Source organism: Pseudonaja textilis, chromosome 7 (genome assembly GCF_049901715.1).
Source record: "Pseudonaja textilis isolate UNSWEBS1 chromosome 7, rPseTex1.2, whole genome shotgun sequence".
NCBI classification, from domain to species: domain Eukaryota; kingdom Metazoa; phylum Chordata; class Lepidosauria; order Squamata; family Elapidae; genus Pseudonaja; species Pseudonaja textilis.
In genome coordinates, this window is record NC_141996.1 from 57,442,934 (window position 1) to 57,459,482 (window position 16,549).

At 38.8% G+C, this 16,549-nt stretch overlaps 1 protein-coding gene across 1 annotated transcript; it reads left to right on the forward strand.

The window, feature by feature from the left end:
• Window positions 1-214: 214 nt before the first annotated feature.
• On the forward strand, window positions 215-14,664 carry RPL8 (ribosomal protein L8). The gene is made up of 6 exons (XM_026713621.2): window positions 215-242; window positions 1,451-1,594; window positions 2,112-2,253; window positions 2,593-2,811; window positions 3,615-3,730; window positions 14,459-14,664. The coding sequence occupies exons 2-6, from the start codon at window positions 1,457-1,459 to the stop codon at window positions 14,615-14,617; spliced, it is 774 nt and encodes a 257-aa protein (XP_026569406.1). The 5' UTR covers window positions 215-242; window positions 1,451-1,456; the 3' UTR covers window positions 14,618-14,664.
• The last annotated feature ends 1,885 nt before the right edge of the window (window positions 14,665-16,549 follow it).

The window sequence follows — 16,549 nt, forward strand, 5'->3', positions numbered from 1 at the left end:
AATGAAACGGGAAATAAAGGAAAACAGGACAAAAATTCCGCGCGGAAGGCAAGCTGAACGCACGCGGCACATCTCAGAAGACAGCGACCAAACAAGAACGAATTCAGATTCTAGGGTACCAGAACTACATTACCCAGCAGGCACGAGAAAGCTTGGCTCGGCGCTTTCCGTCTTGGCCGGAAGGAGTTTGTAGTTCCGTCATCGCCGCAGCTTTCTTTTTCCTGCGGCAGGCTCCGGCAGAGGTAAGAATGTCTCCGATGTAAGGAAGTGGTCCGAGGGTTATCCGTCTCCATCGGGTCTCCGTGACCCCTCCCTGCCTTCCTCTGAGTGTTATTGAGCTGCTTGCCACCTTGTGAAACCTTTCAGAGTGGAGGACGGGCATTTTCGGGCTCTCTGTAGTTAGTTTCCGCGGCAAACGAGCGCCGGTCCTCTTTGGGCCACGAGCAACGTTGGAGAAATATAACGAGGTTCCCGAGATGTTTAAAGTTTAAATTATCGTCTTTTTTAAAAAAAATCTCGTTCCGAGTTGTTTTTGAAGCTCTACATTTATAACATGTCAGCTTTTCAACTTTTTGGTTAGTACAAGATAATTCACAATTGATCCACTGCTCATTAAATCATTTTTACCTTTTGATCAACATTTACATTCCATTTTCATACTGCCACTGCATACGAAAAACTTCAAGTTAAAAAAGAAAAAGTACCCCAGTTTCTCTTAAATTCACTTGTCCACAGAATGTGTTGGAACTTTCAAAAAATTAGGCTTATGTTTAAAACAACCAATGACAATGTTTTTAAATGGAGGTTTAAGGATGCATAAATGATAAATGGATCAGATTAAAAAGGATCATAGTTCTTTCAGGTTGATTTAATCACTGTAAATTAAGTTACAGAGAGATAAAAGCTTATATATTAGTTGAAATTTGTTTTAAAAATGAAATGCTAGGTAGAGGGAATGTTTAAATTTGAGTTATGGATAGCACTGCAGCTAGTATTGGTACGTTGTTACTGCAAGATCACAATTTGGCTGATCTCAAGAAAACTAAGTTAGAATCAATTAGTATTTAGAAAGGAAAAACTACAAGGAAAGCCCAGGCAGTAAAATATAACTTGGTTGGAAAGTCAGAAATAGCCTTGAAGAAAGAATTGGTTTAACAATTTTCAAATCAATTTGTTTCTCCAGCGTATACTCTGCTTTCCCCTGAGGGACTCAAGGTGCCTTGTATTATTACAGATTAAATCTTTAATTTTATCCCAACAATATTAAAAGGACTGAAAGAGGTGGCTTAAAGTTATGGATTGAGTTTCCAGAGCTAAAGGTAGATTTATTTATGATCTTGTCAGGAGCTTAACAGTTTTTATTTTAATGATATGTGACATTACAATTGGTATTAAATAATTGGTTCTTAAATAAAAAAATCCTAAATAACTGATTCCAATTGTTTTTTAGTGTACAATGGGCCGTGTAATACGAGGTCAAAGAAAAGGTGCAGGTTCTGTTTTCAGGGCCCATGTGAAACACAGAAAGGGTGCTGCAAAGCTGAGGGCTATTGATTTTGCTGAAAGACATGGCTACATCAAGGGCATTGTAAAGGCAAGTATCAGGTTGTAGAGTTCCTGTGAAACAGAGTACATTTTATTAAAGTTTAAAAACAGTTTTTACTAATAAAAAAGATAATATCAAGAGAACAGTTTTGCAAACAGTTTGCTTAAAATCAAAGTGAACAGAGGCTTCAGGCTTTTTAAAGTTATGATTGGATTGAAAGGTTTTTTGAGTGTCATATAAGAATTAAAATATGAATTTAAAATTCTTATTTAAATATAGCAAACACCATCTGGGTGAGGAATATAAAAATGCATCTAAACTTTTCACGTGCACATATACCCTTCTTTTCTAATATAATCGTTGCAGTGTGAATATTAAATACATGGCACTTGAAGTACTTATTAGTTTCTGTGGCCTTGCAATATTATTTTGTGGGTATAAAAATGTAATTTTGAGCTGCAGGAGCACAAGTAAATATTTCTTAAGTAAAATTGTAATATTGTTAATCGTATTTTTGAAGGCACGCGCTTCTCAAACTTCTCAAGTTTTAATTATATCTTTCTAGGACATCATTCATGATCCTGGCCGAGGAGCTCCTCTTGCCAAAGTTGTTTTCCGTGATCCATATAGGTTTAAAAAACGAACAGAACTGTTCATTGCAGCTGAAGGGATTCATACAGGGCAGTTCGTTTATTGTGGCAAGAAAGGTAAGTAAAGACAATTGGTGGCCATTTATGATTTCTTGTAACATCTGCATCCTTTGAAAAGTTGGTATTGGAAAAAAATACCATGAAATAGAAAAGAGAAACAAAGTCTGGCAGATCTTCAAGGCCAAACATCTTTGTTACGGATCAAGCATCAAGAGCATCTGCTGCTCTCAAAAGGTTACACCCTTAGCCTTAAACATGCTACCAAACTTGCCAAGTATTTTATTGCTGTAGATTAAGACAATTCTTCTCCCTTTATAACCTGGTTACTGGTTACCCTGTATACAGGTTACTGTATTCTAAAGAGCATTTTCATTCATGCAAATGCATTCCTTTCAGCTCAGCTCAACATTGGCAATGTCCTGCCTGTTGGAACAATGCCAGAAGGCACCATTGTCTGCTGTCTTGAAGAGAAACCTGGAGATCGTGGAAAACTAGCTCGGGCTTCTGGAAACTATGCCACTGTTATTTCCCACAATCCTGAAACAAAGAAGACCAGGGTGAAGCTGCCTTCTGGGTCTAAGAAGGTGATCTCTTCTGCAAATCGAGCAGTTGTTGGTAAATATTACCCCTAAGATTTGTGAACCTAAATATATGGTTGCAATCTATAACATCTGAAGTTTACACTAGGGCAGGAGTATCAAGCTCAAGGCCTGCAGGCCACATCTGGCCCATGGGATGCTTAGATCAAGCAACATCCTATCTTAATACTATGGTTTAATGCCAGATGTACATACTGTAGGTCCATTTAATCTCCAACAGTCTATTCTATTTTGTATCTATAATTGACAACCATTTATATTTACTATCCTGGAAATTTACCTCTGCTGTTAGATCCTGTATTATCATGTTATTTATGCTATTGTATTTTTATTATTAGTTTAATAAAAATACAATAATATAAATAGTTTTTCTGCCTGGAAAAGCAATTACTATTAAAACAATGGGGTATAAATTTGCTAGTAATACCTGGTAGAAGAGATAGGAAAATTATTATAGTAAAGAACTGTGGAAAGAAAGAAGGGGAAAATGCATCTTGAACCTGTGTCAAACGCCCACTATGGTCACGCCCAACTCTGGCCACCACCCCACCCACCACCCTGGCCCTCTGAGGTCAAAAGCATCCCTGATGTTGCCCTCAATGAAATAGAGGGTTTAACACCCTGCACTAGGATAACATGGCAAGGCACTGGCACTATAAAGATTATGAAAATGTAATGGTCATTTTCTATTTCAGAAATGTTATTTTAGTTATGCTGATATTTAATATGACAAATTAAGTAGGTTTTGAATTTAGTAAGTGTCATTGGAGTCATTGGAGATAATCTTTTATGGTAATTGTACTGTTCATATTCTTGTAGGTATTGTTGCTGGTGGTGGTCGTATTGATAAACCCATCTTGAAGGCTGGGCGGGCTTACCACAAATACAAAGCAAAGAGAAACTGCTGGCCACGAGTCCGTGGTGTGGCTATGAACGTAAGCAATTTTTGTATTTATCATGCTAATATGTTTTTATTTCCATTTACTACTTTGAGAAATTGCCTAAAAAGAAAAGGTGTCTCAGAGGGGACATGGGGCTGTACACTACCTGTCAACATCTCCTTAACAAAGCTGCAGCATTTCTGGGGTTTGCATGTTAACAACCCTGGGAAGATATGCATGATATATTGTAGAAATAATTCAGTCTTTGAGAACTTCTGGTGATGATATTGCGGTGAAAAAGGGGAAAGAGAACGGTCTCCATTCCCTGGCCCTGATTTGTTTTGCTTTTGGGGACCCTTTCGGGGGCACGGAGAGCCTGGAGAGCCACACGAAATAGAGGGGAAGGGCAATAACCCACTGCCACAAAAGGAAACTCCTCCAACTGATGTGAAAGTGTCTGTCATCAAGATATAGTAGACCCGAGGCTGTGACAAGCCACAGATGATGAGGAAGAGATAGATTTAACAGATTGTGTCATTGTTCTTGATCGGGAAATCCAAGAAATGCAGTGGTGGTGATGTGCCATAAGAGCGAGTCCTAGACATTTATTAAGAGAAGGAAGCTCTGGTTTGGGAGAAACTAGTGGTGACCCGGCAGAATGAGTAGTGAGTCAGCAGAATAACATAGACTAGAAGTCTCCAACAGTGGCCACTTTAAGACTTGTGGACTTCAACTCCCAGAATTCCTCAGCCAGCTTTGTTCTAACTCCACCAGCTTTGCTGGTTGAGGAACTCTGGGAGTTGAAGTCCACAAGTCTTAAAGTGGCCAAGGTTGGGGACCCCTGACATAGACGAAAAGATTGAGAGAAAGGAGGACATAAAACTTTGAAGGAATCTAGGAGGACATGAGGAAGAGACGAGTGGGCACATGGAGAAGGAATCGGAAGAAAGGATTAGAGGGAGAAAACCCAGGATCCAGAGTGATGGAACGAGAAAGAAAGGAAACGGTGGGAACGACACAGTGAAAGAGAAGTGAGTGGGCGAACATCGGATAGAAGAAGGTCGGAAGAAGAAACTAGTGATCCAGACTGATGGCGAGAGGACTGGGAGAAGCAGAAGGAACAACGTAGCAGAGGGAAAGCGGAGAGAGTAGAGATTTGAAAGAGGAGGAGAGAGGACTATACGATACAGCAGAACTATAACGAAAGACAGTCTTGGTGGTTTTGACAGTGAATGTAATATGATTGGAGACTAAGTTAAAACTAAGGAAGTTTGAATGAATGTGTATGTATGTATGTATGTATGTATGTATGTATATTACAAATGTAAAAACTTTCCTAATTGTATATACTTATATTAGATTTACATTTATATATCCATAACATATTTATACACTGCTCAAAAAAATAAAGGGAACACTTAAACAACACAATGTAACTCCAAGTCAATCACACTTCTGTGAAATCAAACTGTCCACTTAGGTAGCAACACTGATTGACAATCAATTTCACATGCTGTTGTGCAAATGGAATAGACAACAGGTAGAAAGCATAGGCAGTTTGCAAGACATCCCCAATAAAGGAGTGGTTCTGCAAGTGGTGACCACAGACCACTTCTCAGTTCCTATGCTTTCTGGCTGATGGTTTGGTCACTTTTGAATGCTGGTAGTGCTTTCACTCTAGTGGTAGCATGATACGGAGTCTACAACCCACACAAGTGGCTCAGGTAGTACAGCTCATTCAGGATAGCACATCAATGCGAGCTGTGGCAAGAAGGTTTGCTGTGTCTGTCAGCATAGTGTCCAGAGCATGGAGGTGCTACCAGGAGACAGGCCAGTACATCAGGAGACGAGGAGGCCAACAACCCAGCATCAGGACCACTATCTCTGCCTTTGTACAAGGAGGGACAGGAGGAGCACTGCCAGAGCCCTGCGAAATGACCTCCAGCGGGCCACAAATGTGCATGTGGCTGCTCAAACGGTCAGAAACAGACTCCATGAGGGTGGTATGAGGGCCCGACGTCCACAGATGGGGGTTCTGCTTACAGCCCAACACCATGCAGGACGTTTGACATTTGCCAGAGAACACCAAGATTGGCAAATTCGCCACTGGCACCCTGTGCTCTTCACAGATGAAAGCAGGTTCACACTGAGCAGATGTGACAGGGTCTGGAGATGCCATGGAGAATGTTCTGCTGCCTGCAACATCCTCCAGCATGACCGGTTTGGCAGTGGGTCAGTAATGGTGTGGTATTTCTTTAGGGGGCCGCACAGCCCTCCATGTGCTCATCAGAAGTAGCCTGACTCATTAGGTACCGAGATGAGATCCTCAGACCCCTTGTGAGACCATATGCTGGTGCTGTTGGCCCTGGGTTCCTCCTAATGCAAGACAATGCTAGACCTCATGTGGCTGGAGTGTGTCAGCAGTTCCTGCAAGACGAAGACATTGATGCTATGGACTGGCCCGCCCGTTCCCCAGACCTGAATCCAATTGAGCACATCTGGGACATCATGTCTCGCTCCATCCACCAATGCCACGTTGCACCACAGACTGTCCAGGAGTTGGGGGATGCTTTAGTTCAGGTGTAGGAGGAGATCCCTCAGGAGACCATCTGCCACCTCATCAGGACCATGTCCAGGAGTCATGCAGGCACATGGAGGTCATGCAGGCACATGGAGGCCACACACACTACTGAGCCTCATTTTGACTTGTTTTAAGGACATGACATCAAAGTTGGATTAGCCTGTAGTGTTTTTTTCCACTTTAATTTTGAGTGTAAGTCCAAATCCAGACCTGGGTTGCTAAATTTGATTTCCATTGATAATTTTTGTGTGATTTTGTTGTCAGCACATTCAACTATGTAATGAACAGAGTATTTATTAAGAATATTTCATTCATTCAGATCTAGGATGTCTTATTTTTGTGTTCCCTTTATTTTTTTTGAGCAGTATATATATGCCTATAGTTATATTTATTTTTGCATGCATATTAATTAATTGGACTATATTATAGGAACGCAATAGATGAATGTTTGAAGTAATGTATTCTTTAACAGAATCAAATAATAGCAACTAATATAGAGATAAAAGATTATTGATTACATGGTATCAATTGAAGTTTGGGTTAAAGGTATTAAGATGTTATTAGATATTAATAATTAAATATATATTATATATAAAATATTGATTAGAATTTGCTAATGAAATTGGAGTGAGAAGTAAATATTTGTATTAATGTAGAAATATACTGAAACGGAAATATCTGAGTAAGTACATAGCGTTATTTAAGAGATTTGGATAGCTAATTAAATAGAAAATATTGGAAACAAAGCAGAGTGATCTGAAGGGAAAAGAGATAAATATAGATCAATCTTAGTACAATATAAAGTGGATGGTGGTGTGGGCAGATGTAAATAGAAGTTTTAGAAATATGACAAGTGCCATAACAAAAACTTTAAAAGCAGGAAAGAAAACAACATCTAATCCATCATTGACAGTCCCATTTCTATCAGGCCAATGGTCAATCGAAGGAATGTTGAGCGCAGAAAAACTGTAACATCAAATATACAAACAATGCAGACAAAGCTATTGGCGATTCAAAAAATTATGAGGATGCAGGAAAATATGTCAAAGAACCATGTGGAAATGAAAAAGGATATTAATAAATTGGATGCTAAAGTGGGTACAATACAACAAGCAATTGAGAAAAACGAACAAAAAAATACAAAAAATGGAAATTAGATCAAAACAAAAAAAGGGAATTAGTGGACAAAAATATGATGGCAATAAATAAGGAATTAGAAGAATCAATTATTCATTTGGAGATGGATTGTGCAGCATTTTACCTGAGGTTCCAAAATGTTATGGAAAACAAAGAGGAAGACCTAGGCGGAACTGATAGCATAAGCACTACACAGATAAACAAGAAATCCTGCCTGAAATCGACAAAGTTTACAAAATCCATACCAATTATGCTAGGCGTAACAGATTGCCACGAGAAGTCTTGTTAGATTCGCCAGGAAAAAATAACGGATATAATATATAAAATAACGAGAGATGAACCTCTGATATATAAGGACAAAAATCCCTGAAACGGATCCCCAAAAAAGTAAGAGAACAGAGAAGAGATTATAAATTCCTTGCGACACAATTGACCAAAAGAAACAATGTTCAGGTGTTTAATTCTGGAGGGGATGCTGTATCGTGGCAAGAGAAGAGGATTAAGATAGATAATTTGTTTGGAAAAGACAAGACCAAATCGTAGGAGTGGAAGAAGAAAGTAGTAGTAAGGAGGAATTGGAGACTAGAAGCCAGGAGGACCAGCAACAGGAGATAAGAGAAATAGAACAGGAAGGAAGGAAGGAAGGAAGAAACCAAACAAAGTGAAGAAGAAGGAAGAAGATTAAGAACACATCCACAAAGGGACATAAGAATTAATAGAGGACAGAGACCAATCTACAAGTAGTATAATGGAAGAAGAAATTAGGCTGATATAGATAAATATTAATGGATTAAATTCACCTACCAAAATAAAACAAATATTAACAAAATTGGCAAAACAAAAAAGTAGATATTCTATGCTTACAAGAAGTACATATTAAAGAACAATATAGGAAATTTCTAGAATACCCAAAATTAGGAATATTATACACAGCTCTGTCAGATCAATAATAGAGGGATAGCAGTATATATATATTAAGGAGGGAATAAAAGTGGTACATATGCTGATACGAACGGAAGAATTTTGATGATTGAGTTAGGCCAAAAATCAATGCTATCAGTGACAATTTATGCCCCAAATGAAAATCAAAGTGATTTTTACAGTAAACCACACAAATTTTTCTTAGAAACAGGACAGAGAAATATATGTATAGTAGGGGGCTATAATACGGTGATGGACATAAAAAAGATGTTAGGAATACAAAAGGAAAATTACTACCAACATCCTTCTTTGATATGACACAAAAATTAAATTTATTAGATCAGCGGAGGAGATTAAACCCTGAAAAAAAGGAATATACTTTTTATTCAAATCCACACAAGTCATGGTCCCGACTAGATATGGTATGGATGAATAGAGAAATAGGGAATAATGTAGAAACAATAGAAATAATGACAAACATACGACATAACCTCCTAAAAATAATCTGGAAAGGGAGGCAAAAAATAAGGAGAAGATGGACATTGAATTCCCAAATTCTAAAAGAAAAAGAATACATTTCAAAAATAAAAAAAAAGATGGAATTATTTTTGAAGGAAAACACAAATCAACAAACATTGTTGCAGATTTTATGGGATACGGACAAAGTGTACTTAAGGGGAATAATGATAGCATTTATGGCAAAAAGAAATAAGGAAAAATGGCAACAAAATTTTATTACAGGAAGAGATCAAAAAATTAGAAACTATATTACCAAAAAAACCACAAGATGAGAAAATGAAGGGGGAAGCCAGATATAAATGTGATAGACCAGGAAGAAAGGGTAAGAAATTTGCAAATGGCCAAACAGATTTTTTTAAAAATATGCTAACAAATTGGGAAGATGGCTATCTTACAAATTAAAAATAGGGAGAAAAGGTTGGTACAGGAGTTACAAGATGAAAATGGGAAACTACAGTACAAAATGGTGGAAAAGAAAAGAATAGTTCAGAATTATTTTGAAGGATTGTATAAAGAGGAAAGAGTGGATAAGGATAATATTAAACAATATTTAAAGGAGAAAGGTCTACCAGGAATAGGAGAGGAACAGAGAGAAAAGTTAAATAAAGAGAGCTATAGAATTGAAAAAAGCAGTGCAAAGACAGAAAAGCAATAAAACTCCAGGGCCAGGTGGACTCCCTGCAGAAGTATATAAGTGTTCATATGAATGTTTTGAACCAGTGATGTTGGAATTGTATAACGATGTATTGGAAGAAGCTAAATTTAAATTATCCGAATCTTGGACTGAAGCATACATCTCCTTAATACCAAAAGAGGACACTGACCATAAACAAATTAAAAATTACAGGCCAATCTCGCTATTAAATGCTGATTAAAATTTTTTTACTACAATAATGGCCGAAAGGTTGAAAATAGTATTGAATGAAATAATACACCCTGACCAGAATGGTTTTCTATCTTCAGACAGATTACGAACAATACAAGAATGGTATTAAATGTTTTAGAATATTACGAGGCCCATCCAGAAAAGCAGGCGGCACTAGTTTTTTTAGACACCCAAAAAGTGTTTGACAATCTTAATTGTCAGTTTTTGACTCAACAAGTTAAGGATATGAGATTTGGAATGAAATTTGGAAAAATGATAGGTACAATATACTTGTCTCAAAAAGCTAGGGAGATAATAAATGGGGATAGGGACAGAGAGATTTGAAATAACTAAAGGAGTGAGACAGGAATGTCCCATGTCACTTCTACTTTTTATTTTAACGCTGGAAGTGCTACTAGCTCAGATTAGACAAAATACTGAAATAAAAGGATTGAAGATCAAAAAAGAGGACTATAAGGTACAGGCATTTGCGGATGATTTGGTGTTTTTCAAAGAGGTACCAATAGAGACAGGAAATAATTTGATGTAAGAGATAGAAAGATAAGGGATGGTGGTAGGATTGAAAATTAATAGAGAAAAGACAAAATTATTAGCCAAAAACTTGACAGAAAATCAAAAAAAGATTTAGAAAGAGAGATGGGGTTGCAAAGTGAAAAAAGGATTAAATATTTAGGAATTTGGCTAACAGAGAGATGTTCTTCTATAAAAGAAGACAATTATAAGAAATTGCTACAACAAATAAAGATCTAACAATTTGGGAGAAATTACAACTATAGCGATAGTAAAAATGAATGTTTTACTGAAATTATTGTATTGTTTTCAAACAATCCCTATAAAATTAGATAAGAATTTTTTAAATAATTAAATAGAATAGTTACAAAATTTATATGGCTGGGCAAGAAAGTACAAATAAACCTAAGGATGTTACAAGATAGCAGTAGAGGTGGCTTTGGACTCCCAAAATGGGAATTATATTATCAGGCTGCAGACCTAACATGGATTAGAGAATGGATAAATTAAAAAATAAAAGGATCTTAACAATTTAAGGCCATGACTTAATAAGTAGGATGGTATGCCTTCCTATGGGATAAAAGAAATAAGACACACATATTTTCACAGACACCAGATAAGAGAATCATTAATACAAACATGGGATAAAATAGAGAGGTAACACTATATGAAATTACCGGGTTGGGTTTCACCTATGGAGGCAACAATATACCAAATACAATGGATACAAAGAAAGTGATCAGATACAAAGAACTATTATACAGTCAGGGGAATCTTAAAACAAATGAAGAATTGAAAAAGCAAGGTATAATTGTGGATTGGTGGCCATATTTACAGATAAGATATAGAAAGGATATAGAGGAACATGGAATTGAAAAGGAATTACAACAATTAGATCAAATTTTGATAGGGAAGATTGTATAATTATTAGAAGTGGAGCTGGAGGAAGAGATAGTGAAAGGGCCAATGATAGCATGGGCAAAGAATATAGGTCATAGTATAGAATTAAATAATTGGGAAAAATTATGGACCAAAAACTACCAGTTAACATTGTCAACAGCCTATAAAGAAAGTCAGTATAAAATGTCCTATAGATGACATTTAGCCCCAGCGAGATTGGCAAAAATATACCCAATACAAAATCAGAGTGCTGGAAATGCAAACAGAAAGATGGAACGTTTTTTCATATGTGGTGACAATGCCCCAAAGCCAGAAAATATTGGATGAAAGTCCAAAGATGGCTACAGGAGATAATGGAACATCAAATAGAATTTAAACCTGAACTATTCCTATTGGGAATAATTAAAGGGAAATTTAACAAACAAATTCAATATATCATATTGCTTATAATAACAGTAGCGAGGATAGTTTTTGCGCAAGGTTGGAAATTAGAAAACATACCGTCCAAAGAGGTGTTAATACAAAAAATATTAGAATCTGCCGAGATGGACAAACTTACAATAGAACTAAAGGGCAAGGAGGAATCAGAATACTATGCGGTATGAGATAGATCAGTGGTGGCAAACTTTTTTCGGCTCCTGTGCTGATAATTGCACGTGCGCTTGCACGCCAGCACCCAGAAGGCAATGCGTGCTAGCCCCTCCTGCACATGCATGCGTGATCCCCCTGCTGCACATCGCACATGTGTCTCCCATGCAGCCCTGCCCCCAGTGGGACTCTTCCGGGTGAGCTTTCATGTGGTGGGGGAAATGACTCTGTTTGCTACTTTTGACACTCATGCCATAGGTTTGCCATCAAGGGGATAGATGGTATAAATGGATAGAACATGGGAATTAATGTATAGAAATAAATGTAAATATATGTAATATCAATGATGCAATACTGTTAATAATGTAAATAGAGATGTGTAATTTTGAAAATAAATAATTTTTTAAAAAGAATTCAGTCTTTTTGTACATCGTGTTGGTCCTAAGTGGGTGTCGGCAACTGTGACCTATGCCGGCCTCACTAACATGAGGGCTGGCAGGGTGGGAATTTGATCCAGAAGGGATGATGGAAAGGGGGCAGGCCCTGTCAAACTTCACACAGCTACCCCAGGGGTCAGGCTCGGAGAAAGCCGGAGCGCCCATGCCAAAGACTCTTACCTGTCTGCCGGTCTTCCTCTGTCTGTCTGTCTGTCTGTCTGTTTCTCTCTCTCTCTCCTCCCCCCTTTTTGGAAATTCTTCAGGGGACCTTCCTCCCACTCTTTCTCGACCTCCTGGCCGGCTGTGGTGGGGCAGGAGGGTGTGGGATTGGCAGGGCTGGAGGGTGTGCACGCATGGGGGGGAGAAAGAGATACAGAGGGAGAGAGACACAGTTACAGAGGGGGAGATAGGGAGAGGGGTAAAGAGAGATACAGAGATAAAAGGATAGGGAGAGATATGGAGAAGGGAGAGGAGGAGAGAGATATGGAGAGGGAGGAAAGAAAAGAGTTTTGTGGCTGGGTAGGCTTGGCTAGGGGGTCATGTGACTGGGTGGGAGTGAGTGACATTGAGTTGCCCATGCCTACCACGGCTTTGTGGTTCCCGGTGGTTTATTTTTCCTGTGGGAAACTGGTCCAAATAGCTCTTGAGTGTTTAAGTTGTACTTTCCTAAAGGAAGAATGTGTTTTTATTTTCAATTACAGTTAGTGATAACTTTGCAGATGATCTGAGCTTAATCTCCAGCACAAAATTTGCCCCAAAAGTTCTTTTATCATCAATTACTTGGGGGGGGGGAGAGAGAATGGAATTAACTTTGGGCAGAACTTTCCTAAAGTACCTGTGCATTCTGTCAGGATCTCATCTGAAATGCATATTTTCTTGCAATTCCTCCACTATTTGAGCCAATAAAAGATACTGTTTTTTAAAGAAGGTGCCACCTTTGATCACATCCCTAGTTCTAAATTAGGTTATTTGGTAAAGAGGATAAAAAGAAAATTGCATGAGGTAACAGGAAAATAGAGAAGACTTTTTATAATATAGTTCTAGGGAAGATTGGTTTAGACTTACCCGTATTTCCCTGAAAATAAGACCCATTTTCTTTTGGGCTTTGAAATAAATACTAGGGCTTATTTTGGGGGGATTCCACCCCCCACCCCCCCATGTATGGGAGGCCCACTTCTGCCTGTTTACAGTGGGGCAGGAGGTTGTGATGCACCAGTGCTACTGCATCGAGGGGGTGGAGCTGTCTCATGCACCCCACACCGGCTTATCTCAACCCTGCAACCAGGTCATCCATACCCCAACACCTGCCTTGCATTGTGGCAGCAACAGCCCCATTCAGCAGGTGCTTGCGTGGCCACCTTGCTTGCAGCCGCAATGGAACAGGAGACCAAGTGATGCGGCGAAGCCATAAGGCAGTTGTCAGGGGATGGTGGCCTGGCTGCGGGGGTCCTGAGATAGCCTGGGGCAGCTCCACCCCCTGCCTCGTCTCATGGCTGCAGCACCGGTGCATCGCTTGACCTGCTCTGTTGCGGCTGCGAGTAAGCAGAAGTGGGGCGGCCATGTGGCTTGCGCATGATTAGTGCTGTTGCTGTGTGGCAGTTGTCAGGGTGTGAATAGCCTGGCTGTGTGGGCCCTGAGGTAAGCTGGTGTGGGGTGCATGGGGAAGTTCCACCCCCTTGTTTCATCTCGTGTTGGCACAAGTAACCAGACGGAATGGGCGTACATCTGGCTGTGCAAGAATTTAGGTAGGGCTTAATTAGAGCACAGTGATTATGCTAGGTGCACCTGTAAAAAACATGCTAGGTCTTATTTTTGGGATAGGTCTTATTTTCAGGGAAACGGTAGTTATGTGTCTCCTCCCTCAAACTTAATGGTGAGATTGATATTCATATGTTATTTTAAATCTTTACTTAGAGCTAGCATTTTATATTGTATTCTATACTTGCACTGCTATATTATTTGCAAGATTTTAAAGTCCCAAATTACTGTATAATAGAACAAAATGTATAATATAAAATGGTAATACAACATTTAGATCAAAGCTAATACATGGCTATCAATTTAATGTTTTAAAAGCATAAAACAAGAGATGTATTCTCTTCCGGAAGATTGAACCATTTCCTAAAAATTATTAAAGACTGGTTCTTGCTTCCAATGGACAAGATGCTGTCAGAATCTTTTGCTTTCAATTTGGTAACATTAGCAATAATGTTATTTGCTTAATAGGAATTTTAATTAAGTTCCTTTAATATTTGAAATACCTTCCTGTTCTGCCCTTGACTTTGATTGCTTCTCTTTCCCAGCCTGTGGAACATCCCTTCGGTGGTGGTAACCATCAGCACATCGGTAAGCCTTCGACTATTAGGAGGGATGCTCCTGCTGGTCGCAAAGTTGGTCTTATTGCAGCCCGACGTACTGGTAGACTGCGCGGGACAAAGACTGTGCAAGAAAAGGAGAATTAAATTCTTTCCTTTACTATATCCATAAATAAATGCCGTCTGATTAAAAATTGGAGTGTGAGAATTATTTTAGAAATATCTTCTACCAAGCAATTTTATATTTAAAAGCTAGATTTTATATGGGATTAAAGATAAAAACAAAAATGTATCTTGCTGATTCACCCAGATAAATATTACATTTCTATGGATGAAAAGGGACAGATTCAGTTATACCTAAACTGCATTTAAATTTCTTCTAATCCACCACAATTATTACAGAAGAATAAATAAGGAGCAATTCTGTATCTACAGTAGGCTCCATACAGCACAACTGTGATTTGGGTCCAGATGCAGAGGGGGGATAATACATAACAGTTTCATTTAATTTTTAATAAAATAGGTAAAACTTAACTCTCCAAGGATGGGAGCTAAGTAATGCTGAATTTAAGTTCTCTGCTAACAAAGTAAGGATACACCCTGTGTCCTTCCTCATTTCTCTTTTGGGTGTGCATTACATGAATTAGTATGTGATATTACTATTAGAAGTATAATACCCATCAGAGTCTACATTGTGTATGGCCCAGGTTTCTTGCACTGAAATCTCTGAAATGTGAAGTTTAGATACATGTAGGAAAATGGACAGGACTTTAATTATAGATATCCAGCTAGCAACGTTCCAGGTAATTTGTGAAAGGGAGCGCAAACGAAGTTAGTCAAGAAGACTGCTTTGCCTTTCAATTTGGAAGCTTATGATCCAGCAGTGTGCCAATGGGTGAGTTAAATTCCGGATTCAATGGGTCAGTAAAAACAGCTTCATTCCCTGCCATTTGGGAATGATTGTAATACTGATCCTGAGCAGTATAATTTTTTAAAATTAATATATGCATCAAAATCTGGATCTATGGAAAATACAAAATTTGGGTAAGATATCCTACATTTTAAAATTGGATGAGAAGGAGCTTGACATCTATAGGTTATATCTATATATAGGTTATATATAGACATCAATATCGGGGTCACCAACCTTTCGGATCTCAGGGACTACCAAATTCATAATTTTAAACCCTGCAGACCAGAGACCCTGGGGAAATCCCAAAAAAAGTCTGCAGGAAAATTCCCCACCCTGTTTTCCTACCGATAGATCATTCTTTATTTGGGATCATAGGATACCATCTCCAGCTCCATTCTCGGGAGAGAGAGAGAGAGAGACTTTTGGCTTCATGCAAGGAAAGCAGCAGAAGCTGCTGAAGTCTTCCCCAAACTCCACCAGAAATGAGTCTTTGTGAGACTTCTCGTGCCGGCGCAGCCTCTTGGAGCAGGATGCCTTGCAGGGTCCCAGAGACTCATTTCTGGCAGAGTTTGGGGTTGCATGCCACCAAAAGCAGAAGTGGAAAGACAGTGGCCAGGTCAGACCAATGGGGAACGTGGGGCAAGTCCCCCCCTCTGCCCTTTCCTCCCTCCCCGTCCCTACCTCGTGTTGGTTGCAATGCAAATGATGCAAGCCATGTGTTCCCATGGGCCATGTGGGTGGCGCAGCCTTGTGTTCCTGCGCAGTCTGGATTAATTGTTTGGGGGTTGCTTTGGGAGTGACATTTCTCTGCAGACCACCAAAATTTTCTGAGAGACCACCAGTGATCCTTGGCCCACTGGTTGGTGACCACTGGCCTAGATTATATACAAGAAGCATTTAACAACAGATAAGCTATTGTTGAGACAAACTGCTACCAGAGTAGATTCTTGATATAAAGCAATTTTTAAATTTATTTTTTGTTAAAGGGGAAAAGTTAGTATGAAAAGCAGCTCTCTATATTTGTAAATAACCAAACTCAAAAGCTTGTCATAGTATAGCTTTGTAATATACAATAAGTAATGGGTATATTTTGTGAATTCCAACTACTTATTGTATCAGCATTTTGCATTCGTTACTAATTTACAGGGATCTTTTGGCATGTAATG

Bases quoted from the DNA above. Each gene is read 5' to 3' on its own strand.
- RPL8 (XM_026713621.2), top strand. From the start codon at position 1,457: ATGGGCCGTGTAATACGAGGTCAAAGAAAAGGTGCAGGTTCTGTTTTC. The intron at 1,595-2,111 runs GCAAGTATCAGG...ATATCTTTCTAG, and splicing joins ACATCAAGGGCATTGTAAAG to GACATCATTCATGATCCTGG. The intron at 2,254-2,592 runs GTAAGTAAAGAC...CATTCCTTTCAG, and splicing joins CGTTTATTGTGGCAAGAAAG to CTCAGCTCAACATTGGCAAT.